This window comes from Spermophilus citellus, assembly GCF_964194105.1.
Source record: "Spermophilus citellus genome assembly, chromosome: 8".
In the NCBI taxonomy this organism is placed as follows: Eukaryota; Metazoa; Chordata; class Mammalia; order Rodentia; family Sciuridae; genus Spermophilus; species Spermophilus citellus.
In genome coordinates this window covers 106,299,975-106,311,707 of record NC_138189.1, presented here as the reverse complement: position 1 = coordinate 106,311,707, position 11,733 = coordinate 106,299,975, and the positions used below count along the sequence as shown (strand labels likewise).

The 11,733-nt window shown below is 32.5% G+C and overlaps 1 protein-coding gene across 8 annotated transcripts in view; it reads right to left on the bottom strand.

Moving 5' to 3' along the window:
• Positions 1 to 6,937: 6,937 nt before the first annotated feature.
• The window catches only part of DNAJB14 (DnaJ heat shock protein family (Hsp40) member B14), a gene marked incomplete at its 5' end in the record, with an annotated part of 42,316 nt that continues 37,520 nt past the window's right edge, over positions 6,938 to 11,733 (bottom strand). For all 8 annotated transcript variants that reach the window (XM_081304937.1, XM_081304944.1, XM_081304941.1 and 5 more), the window contains 2 exons: positions 6,938 to 8,509; positions 11,475 to 11,647. In XM_081304937.1, the coding sequence (XP_081161063.1) occupies positions 8,385 to 8,509; positions 11,475 to 11,647 (298 nt within the window). In that variant the 3' untranslated portion in view covers positions 6,938 to 8,384. The remainder of the gene's footprint in view (positions 8,510 to 11,474; positions 11,648 to 11,733) is intronic.

Sequence of the window (11,733 nt, the reverse complement as noted above, 5' to 3'; positions counted from 1 at the left end):
TAACCGCAGATGCCTCCCTACAGGTCTTATCCAGATTGAATCAAGGAGCCCTGTATCTCTAGCCTCTACTTTTAATACGTGCAGTCGCTGACCTACCTTCTTTAATTGGCTCTTTCCTTGTTGCTGTGCTTTATTTTTTTATTTTTATTTTTTTTTTTTGTGCCATGATTGCACATTTAACAAAAGCCTGTGTAAGTAGTAGGATCATCAGAAATCTTAATAAAACGGGAGGAGTCGCCAATCACCTTAGCCCAAGGTTCTCAACCTCTTGCACTATTGATGGTTTGTGCCAGGTAATTTGTTGTAGGGGGCTGCACTATGCAGCATAGGACATTTAGTACATCCCCAGTCTCTGCTCACTAGATACCAGTAGAAAATTCCCTGAGGGCCAAAAATCTTACCCCAGCTGACAACTCTCTTAGCCCCTCCCAGGAAAATTGAAGCTCATGGCTTTACTTGCTGATTTTTTTCTGATCTCCTTTCTTGCAGAGTAGTGTGTCTTGAAAAATGAGATCAATGGGAACTTGTTTACAGCTGATCTTCATTTCCAATCCTTAAAAGTAGGAATGCAAAGGGAACTAATTCTAGTTCAAGAAACAGTGAAAGCAGTTGGTTATTTCCTATAGTTGTAGGAAATCCTATGGATTAGTTTGTGGGTTTTTTTTTTTTTTTCTTTTGAACGTGCTGGAAATGAACCTAGGGTCAGCACTTATTGTGGTTTTCTACTCAGTTATTTCCCCAGCCTACTAGTTATCTTTGAAAGAAACTGTAAACTTCAGAGCTCTACAAATGACCTCCTAAGTGAACTTGACAGATAAACTGAAATTGGCATCATTGAAGATCCATTCCTTTTCCTTATTTTAAACCCTTTTTACTTACCTTCTAGAACACTGCACTTCTTGTCTCAGGTCCCTTTTCCTAGTCAGATGATGGCATTTTCTACTTATCTGTTTTGCTGCTGTTTTTCTCTCCACAATGCCCTGAAAATGTGTAAATATGTACCTTTTGTCTGTATTAATTACATTTTAGCTGTACATTTAATATTAGATACTTTTACATTATCTTGCTGCCAGGCTCTAAAATTCTCCTAATCAAAACTATCCTAATGTCTGTATTAGTACCATGATTCTGCCAGTCAGGATTCTTGTTTGATCTTCCCTATGATTTTTGTACCTGTATGTTTATTTTCTTTTTGCAGTACTGGGGATTAAATCCAGAGTTTCTCTGTCCCTTACTCCTTTTCCTTTTTTTTTTTTTTGGCCGAGGATGGGGGGTGAGAGACACAAGGTCTTGCCAAGTTTCACAGGATGGTCTTGAAATTGTGATCATCCTGCTTCACCCTCCCAAGCAGCTGGGATTACGAATGTATACCACCATTCCCAACTGTATTTTTTTCAATTCTTGACTTAAACCTTTATTTCTGTTCAGCAAGACCAAATCAATAGCTACTTGTGTTAAGTCAGCTTTCTTTCATTAGAACAAATACCTGAGATAATCAACTTATAAGTTTATTTTGGCTCAATTTTAGGAGTTTCAGTCCATGATCAATTTGTCCTATTACTTTGGGGCTATGATGGCACATCATGACAAAACCACTTACCTCATGGGCAGGAATCGAAAAAGACCACAAAGACTATGATCCACAATCCCCCAAGGGCATACCCTTGATGACCTGAAGACATTCTATTAGGCCCCACCAATTTAAAGTTTCTACTAACTACCAATAGCACCATGCTGTAGATCAACACTTTGCCATAAGGACCTTTCCTTTCAGGGACAATTAAGACCCAAACTATAACCCCACTTAATAATAGCACATAAAACAATGCATATTATTACATGTTCAAAAATCTTTAGTAGACAATGATAAAGCTAACAGTTTTTAATGAGGGCCTAATGTATCAGTGTTTTACTTATGAACACATTCTAATGAGGATCCTCTACTGTAACCAAATTGATTACCTCAAACTTCCATTACTTTCTCATGCTTATGCCTAGACTGTTAGGCTGCAGAAAATTCATACAACTGTCAACAACCCACAGAAATCCTCTTTTTTGCTAGCCAAATTATCAAACTCAGTGCCTCACACATGCAAGGCAAATGCTCTACCACTGAACCACAACCCCAGCTCAAAACTGGAGATTTTTAAGGGAGGAGTTACATGATCAGATTGGACTTTTAGAATATCATTTTAGTTACCATTGAAGACTGGGGGCAAAAGTGAATGTAAGGCAGGTAGAAGGTTTTTGTCAAAGGAGAGATGATAGTAACTTGGACCAGATCATTCAAATCATCTTCACTGTCCACTTCTGCTCATCACTTTCCCCCCTGCCCCACTTCACATGCTTTCAAGAAACCTGAGGCATACCATTTCATAACCACTACAAACCATTTAAATTTATCCTCTGTGCATTAACTTTTTGAAAGAATGCTGTGCTCTCTTAGAAAAGATAATTCTTACATCTTTCAAAGGAGTCTATATATCCTCTAACATACCAAGTTCTTAATGTTATTACCCTCTTTTTCTCTATCTTCACTTTCAATTTTGACTTGCCATTTTCCAGTAGAATAAAAAAAAGATTGCATGGTAATGAAAAAATAAAGAGTCTTCTGGAGAAACCACATTCTCTTCCAGTTACATCATTCTTCTCTGCTCTCTTGTATAGCCAAATGTTTGGAAAAATTTAGCCTGGTTCTTAATTGATGTCACCATATTATCCAAAATCCAATCAAAGAGTTATGTTGGTCTATTTCCTAAATACCTCTAAAAATTATTCACTTATATTTACTCCTTCTCTGGTCCAAGTTACGATCATCTCTCTTTTGACAAAACCTTCTAGCTGCCTTACAATCACTTTTGCCCTCCAGTCTTGTAACTAAAATGATATTCTAAAAGCCTCAATCTGATCATGTAAACTCCTCCCATAAAAACCTCAAGTTTTGAGCTGGGGTTGTGGTTCAGTGGTAGAGTGTTTGCCTTGCATGTGTGAGGCACTGATTTTTATCCTCAGCGTCACATAAAAATAAATAAATAAAGGTATTGTGTCCATCTACAACTTAAAAAAAAAATCAAGTTTTTTGAGATAGTGTTATTACCATGGCTGGTCTTAATGAAAATCCAGTCCCTTATTTTAATTCTCTCACTTACCCGGGAATCCTTATGTTATAATCATGTAAGTTTGTTTTCACTTCTGAAGTTTTTATGACTTTACCAGCTTAGTACACACTCTGCCTGAAATATTTCTCTAGCATTCACCTCACTCCTACTTACTTCACATTTTGTGTCAGTTGAAGCTCACTTTCTCAGAAGAACTTTTCCTGATACAGAATAATTTAGGTCATGCATGCTGGCATTTTATCTTGTAATTTTGTATCACATTTATCAAAATTATAACTATTTACTTGACACTTATTTTCTTTGCTACGTATAAATCTCATGAGAGTCTTTGTTTAGTCTTTCATATGAGTCATGTCCAATGATTAATTCCTTGCACCCAGCTGATTACCTGGGATATAGCAGGCATTCATAATTTATGGCTGAATAAAATAATGAGCATATTATGAGGCTGAGACAGGAGGATCATGAGTTTAAAGCCAGCCTCAGCAACTTAGTGAGGTCCCAAGCAATTCAGTGAGACAGACCCTGTCTCTAAATAAAAGACAAAAAAGAGCTGGGGATGTGACTCAGTAATTGAGTGACCCTGGGTTCAATCCCCAGTACCAAAAAAAAAAAAAAAAAAAAGGATAAAACATAATAAAAATGAATCTTCACAGTGAGAACAAACCTTTTTATTAATATATTGAGATAAACTACAGAGACTAAAAGACAAAAAATTCATCATAAATCATTCAGTAGAACATTCATTAAAAATCAAATGCATTTTAACAGTTCTCACACAGAAAATTTTATTTTATATAAGTCTGATATAACATTAAATATTTTACAAATCAGACATTTCATCTTTAAACCTAATTATATAATCTTGAATGCACTACAAATAAAGTAATATCTCCTTTACCAGTTTCACTTCACTCAACTTACATAAGGCTTCCATTAAAAATTCCATCATACCTTGAAAATTACCTGTAGCTTTTTAAAACAAACTAAAACTAAAGTTTAAATAAGAAAGTCTTATGTAGCAATCTAAAAATAAAAACAAAGCAAAAAAAGGTAAGAAGCATTTCTTAATATAAATTACAAAATATCAATTACATTTCTTATTATTATAGTCATCCAATCTCACAAACAATTCATTTTCAAAGCAATGATTAAAATACTCCAAAGTCACTGAAAATGTTTACTATTTTAATGGTGCTCTTAAATGACAAAGTAGAATATCAGAACATATAGAATCTTGTGAAGAAAATGAGACCCGTATTCATGCCAGGTGTCATCTGCTATGCAGTTACTAGACATCTTGGCAACTAATCATCCCAATTTTTAATCACTTACTAAATTAAGATACTTTAAGAAACACTTCTTACCTTTATATATTTCCAGATTGCTAGATTTAGAAAGATACAATTATATTTGAAGTATGGGCCTTACAGTAGGAATTTGCATTAAAATATGAAAAAAGATCAACTGAAAGAATTTACACCAATGAAATTCTGTGGACTGATTTTCAAATTTAGAAATATGAATATCCACTGCTAATGGAAGCCCTGCTATGTGCAAATGTAGTGTGGTATATATATTATTAAACAATCACACATCTGAGGTATTAGCTGGAAGAAAATATATATACACTTATACAGGTACACATCCACAGAATATTCACAAATCTATTGGCCCCAACACCAGCAGATAATCAAATTAAATGAAAAGGAATCACATACCAACAAGAAAAAGGAATTCATTTTTAAAAAATGTGATTACATAATCCTTAATATAAGGAGTATGTTTTGAGGAATTATCTATTTAATAGTCATGAACCAAAAAGGAAGCCTAAATTCTAGGACTGTGTTGCCTGCCAGATTATTAAAGGGGCATGCAAGAATGAAAAGCCTCATTTTAGCCATAACTGAAAATCTGAATTCAGGAAAATTTGAAAGTTATTGCCAGACTACTCCTTTCTCTTTCATTAATTGACAGAGAATTTTATGTATTTTTGATGAGGCAGTAGCCCAACACAGCCAAAAGACAAGGTTTTCAGCTATTTATTGAAGATTAAAATTCAGATTTGTTATTCATTTCACTAGTTGTTCAGATGAGAAAAAATGTTATGAATTCCCTTTCAGTTTGCTTCACTTGGATGAAGATGGGTAAGTAATACAGGTAGTAATGAACCCAAGCTTCACATGCAGAAGCTAAGTAAATGTACACATTCTTCTCTTTTTAACCATTTGGTCCCTTGTAATAATACTTGTTTAACTGGAAAGATGGTTCCTTTGGTCCTCAGGTCATTGAGAAATATTTCATTGCCTTCACAAGGTATGAGATTTTTTAAAAATCAAACATAAGAATACAATAAGTAATATTAAATATCTGCAATTTAAATCATTACAGATCATCAGAAGGGAAATCAAATAATCATTTCTTTTTATTTTACATACTAGTGTAAAAGATTTAACAGGAAGAAAAATTAACCATGAAAGTGCAATTAAAGGTAAGGACTAGCATTCCATATTCCTGTTCCCGTGAACACCTGAGCTGACACAAAAGCAGAGTCCTTTAATGTGTTATCATAAAATGCCTTAAAGATTTTACTTTTCTCTACAAAACCTTTATAAATCATAAAGAAACATGAAACAATTATGAAACAAATAATTAAAAATTCCAATATAATCTGTTCCCCAAATCAGTTATATTCACTTAGATTATTAGATAAATAACTTGAAATTTCTCATTATTGAGAATTCAGTTGTCTTATTTGATCAAAGTAAGTTCTAAAACTTACAAATGACTAAAGACTAGTACCGATCTATCTGGGAACTAAGGAAGCCAAAAAGAAGAGGAAAGATACTATTTCCTTTTCCTCAAACCCTCACAAGGACAGTAGTGCATAAAAAGGGATAAAAAATGTACAGAATAAAAACAACTGCTGCCAAACTTCCAAAATATCAGCTAAAGAAGCTAGTTAATAAGCAAAATCAAAGGGCTTTTAGGTGGTGATTAAAATGATCAAATCAAACTATTTTAAAGCTCTAGATAAAAATAAGATGGCAAAATATTGGGAGTTTTATCATAAAGGAATAAGAAACATGAAAATCTGAAATCTCAAGATATCTAAAATCTTGCTTTTAAAGATTAACCCAAAATTTTAAGTACTTATTAGGTCATATTTATACCATGATATAGGTAACATTAGGGACTCAATCTTTACTTACATACCTTATATGTGGCTTAAATTGTCAGGCACTCTATAATCATTTTCCACAGTTGATTTGAAAATTTAATTTTCAAACACATTTCCCCTAACAGATTATCAAATAGAATGTAGCAATAAACCTGAAATATAATACTGTCTGAAAGTCATGTATAACTTTATGATGTAAAACTTAATTTGATAACTTCACCTATCCCCTCAAAGCAGGGATTTAAGGAAATAAATCAGTCAATAAGAAGTATCAATCACAATAGTGTAAATTTTACATTAACACTGGAAAAATAAAGGTGAAATTTTTTTCATTAAAATTTTTATAAATTTCTGATACATATGAGCTTTCAAAGGTACTTAGGATGACTTTTTTTCTTTACTCATTCTACATGCTCAAAAAATACTTAAAATTATATATATATTTTTAAAGCACTGTTTTTTTTTAAAGGTCACATCTTTTAAGCAAGTTGGGTAAGTTGTCCAGGTTTTCTAGGACAGCATGTTTAGTTTAATGTACTGATTTAATTAGGCATTATCTATTGATTCACCTGGAAAAGGGGAAACAAGAACATTTTTAAGAGAATATCATTTTAGTGGTTTTATTTAACAAATGACATTAACAAATGTCATAAATCAAACATACCCAGAAAAAAAGAAATCCTTAAATAAAAGAACAAAGCCACTCATTCTAGTATTCTCTCACTCACAAAAAAACTACCCAAAACTGTTCATGTTCCCTTAACTGAGTACGAAAAAGCATCAAAATATTATACCTGTTAAACACAGAAGACTAGAAATCAAAATAGTTTCATATTCAATATATAGGCACCAAAAACTTCAATTTCCAGCTGTTTTTTCTCTAACTTGTATTATGGATTTAATTACAAGGAGCTTATTCCTACATAATTAATTACTCAATGGTTAGAGTAGATTTTAGCTCAGAATTTCTTAAGGATGACTTGCTATAAATCACTATTCTACCTGCTACTGTATTTCTGCCCACTGTTGCATGTGGCCATAAAGATCATGCTCTGATCAAATAAGTGAATTGTGATCTACTTACATGTTTCAGAGTTGGCAATAGGGTTAAAAGGCACAAGGCTATAATTTGGTAGTAATATTTCTTACTACTTATTTGTAGAATTCATTGACTTTTGGATCCTGCATTTTTAAATGATTACTAAGAAACTTAAGTTTCCATAGGGGGAAAATTAGGTGAGTTCTCTCCATAAATTTTAGCAGCCTTCAAAGACATATAAACAAACAGTTGGGGCCTTTTAATTACTGGACTTGCAAATGGCATAACTGCAATTTACTGTTGAAGACCCTTTTAATTTAATATTTATAGCCATTTCCTCATATTTTCTTTAAAATCTATCAGCACAGCATTTCATTTCTATGCATGGATTAGCAATTCAGAAAACTAAATAGCAAACTGATACATTATACCAGTTCATTTATCTCAATACATATTTTGGAATATAATGGCAATATTAAAAATATCAATTCCCTCTAAGCTGATAATGCTTATATAAGATTTTACATAAAGTTAAATAGTTTTTGTTTTCTTTCTTTCTGAAAAAGTTTCATTGTTTAAACTCCACATACTCAACACCTGACAGGGAAAAGTTGTGTCATATAACATTTATTCCTCCAACTTAAAGGAAGTGTCTAATGGAGCTAAACACTAAAAGAATTTAAATAAATGGCAATAATCTGTATGTACACAAAATGATCATTCCATAAATATTTACATGAGGGAAAAGGTAGAGAATCACTAAAACTGAATTGCTACAGGTATGAGAATCCTTTCTCAAGACATATTTAGTTAGGAATCATATAAGCTTTTAAGATGAAAATAATTGCAGAAACATAAATATTAATTTTAGTTGTCATTTCTTACTATTTAAAGGAACCAATAGGTCATAAACAGCCCAAGATTTCAGGAACCAACTATTCAGTTCAGTTTTTAATATCAAATCTTTTTCTTCAGCTCTCATGATGAAATTAAATTTACAGAAGAGATAAAGAGCACACTGAAAGGTATAAATAAAAATTCCAGTTCATCCTCCTTTATAAAGGCTGGTCAGCCGCTCCAGTTCTTTACAGTTGTCCATGCTCAAGGCATCTGCTTTCCTTCGGAGTCGATCATCGCGGTATACTTTTGCTGCATACTGCATATCTGTTTCTGATAACAAAGAAAATATTTTGCTAATTAAATAACAATTCACATCAACTGCATAAATTAAAATCATGCTTCATAGAAACCTTCAATACACTTCTATTAGCTTTTTTTAAAAATAAATACAAGTTCTATTTTTAAAAGCCATTTTAGTAGATAAAATTTTCTCTAAAAAATGACAATTTTATCTAAAGACTAGCATGTAAAAGAAAAGAAACAAGAATAGAAACCTTCCTTGTCAACTCATGTCAGAACACTTTACCCTCACTCCTGAACCCAAGTATTTTTTTTTTAAATCACTGCTCTGAAGCATCATCTTTGCCTTTTATCCCCAAAATATCATATGCTATTCAATACTAATGATTGTTCTTGCTGTGATGTTTTTGTTACGGTTTCGGATAATCTTAAAATTTAAGTAAAAAAAATTAAAATCTTGCTCTTAATTTACTCAAACAAATATATAATGTTACTGAAGCAACAGAGGAAAAATGCTATTGTTACATGAGCATAATACTGATAGACAACATAAGCACTTCTGAGGTTTCCTCCAGTGAGTAGCACAGTTACTAATAGGAAATACATGGACTACAAATGAAAATTATCAGAGAAGTTAAGTTACTCTCAGTCCTTCCATTGTTTATTAATACTGCTAAAGGATGGGAGAACTTAGAGCTATGATAATTTTTAAAAAAAATAAGTTACTTTGTAGAAAAAAGTGGCCAAGTAGAGGCCACCTGGTCAGAACCACATTTCAAATATACTCACTGGTAAAAGTATAGTATTTCATATGTAATAATCTCCAGAAACAAACTTTATTCAATCAACTGGGCTAAGAATTATTGTTCAAATAATATTACTCTATACCTTTTACTTACACATAATAATGTACTTATAAAAGTCATTTGCTGATAACTCTTCCCAAAACTTAAGAATTGTTAAACCAAAGTTTACACTGCTAATGAATGACAGAGTCTAAATTCAAATACAAATCTCCAACTTCTATACTAACACTCTTTTCATCAGAACATTTCAAATTATTGCTTGTATTGTATAAAACACGTATTTTTCAATTTATATATTAGAGAAGTGACTCTGAAACAGCGGCGAAAAAACTGGCAAAAGAATATCTGTTGGCCAAAATGGTTTTGATGACTTAATTTATAAAACTACTTTCAGGGCTGAGTGTAGCCCAGTGGAACAGAACTTCCCTAAATGTACTAGGCCCTGAATTTGATCCCCAGTACTTCAATGAAACAACAACAACAAAAAGATAATTCCTTCTAATCAATGAAGGTGCATTCAATTAATGAACTGAGCTCTTCCCATTTTCATCATCATTCAAAGCCCCAAACTTACAAATGTACTGAATTTCAGTTTTATTTTGAAAAAATCTCAACCAACACAAAAGAATAGTACAGCAAATATCTGATACTATCATATTGGACCAATTTTTCAGAGTTTGGTCAAATTTGCTTTAATCTTTCTCTCTACGATAAAGGCTGTTGTTAACTGTTCTTGTGGCCTTTTTGCAGAACTACTGAGAATATAATGCCGATATTATATGATATTTCATTCTTACACTTCAGCATTTTTCTGCCTAAACCAGAGCATTCTCTTATATAGACACAATATAATTATCAAATTTAGGACTTTAACTGATACACTACCATTATCTAATATATTATCCACACTCAAATATTACCAGTTGTACCAATAATGTCCTTTATAGGTACCTCTCCCCAACTAGGATCCAATCTCTCTAGTGATGTCTTTTAGCTGTGATGTCTCTCTAGTCTTCTTAAGCCTCAAAGAGCTCTGTCTTTTCTGTTTGTTTGTTTGTTTGTTTTTTCTGGGTGCTGGGGTGGAACTCAGGGGCATTTTACCACTGAGTACATCCCTATTCCTTTTTATTTATAGTTTGAGACAGGGTCTTGCTAAATTGCTACGGCTGGCGTCCAACTTAAAATACTCCTGCCTCAGCCACCATGCCCAGCACAAAGAGCTTTGTCTTTTATTTCATTGACAGTTTTTAATAAGAAAGCTGCTTTGTATTTGAACAGCATTAAAAACATTGAATTAAACTTCCAGTAGAAAATTTAACAAACACATATAAATGCATACCATATAACTGCAGACAACTTGGTTAATGGACAGAATATGGCCTGAAGGATCCTATTAATACTGATCCTGCCAGAGTGCTAACAGATTAAACTAGATTAAGCCAAGCAAAAACACTTAGAATACTATGAAATAAACAATAATAAATAAAATATTGAATACCTATGGGTAACAAGACATTATGCTGAGTGCTTACTATAGATTATCTGTTCTCGAAAAGGTTAACTGAAATTTAAATAATTTGGTATATATAATAATGTTAGAGCCAGTTATTTTGTGAGGCAATTCCAGAACTGGCACTTTAACTATGATATTCACTTTTTTGACCAAATATTTATTGATAACAATAATAACACAAGTACCACTAAGTCCTTACTGTTAACCAATTACTGGGTTACTGGATAACCACATGTATATAAAACACAATACAGTCATCCCTCAGTATCCATGTTACATTGGCTCTACGGCCCCCCCAGATATCCAGATATAAAATGGCACAGTGTTTGAATAAAACCTATGCACATCCTCCTTTATACTGATATTAGGCATTATAAGCACACTACTTATAATGCCTAATATGATAGAAATGCTGTCATTAGTTAGTTATATTGTATTGTTTGGAGAATAACAAGTTTAGGATAGACAGTTTTACCCTTGAATATTTTGATGGATGACTGATTAAATCCACAGATAAGAAACCCTCCACAATAAGGTACTGACTATATTTCATCTAAGCACTGAGCACAGATTAGGTCTCAGGTAATTCCAGAACATTCCTTGAATAGGGAAATCTACAGTGATCAATTCCAAAGACTGAATAAGTTTAAAAATATTAAACATTTCACAAACTTACTTTGCTGTCTTTCTTTCCAGCAATTATTTCGAATATTAGTCACATAATCTTCTTCTACACTCTTTTCTACTTTTTGTAATAACATTCCTTTATATTCATTTTTAAAGTCCTTGTTGACATAGTAAACAACGCCCAGATTTTCTGTTTGCATTTTAATGGTTTGCCCTGATCCACTGTAAAAGAAGATGATTGTTATTTTAATTAAAATTAGACATACTAATATACTACTATAAAATGAGGTAATAAAAATTATTAAAAA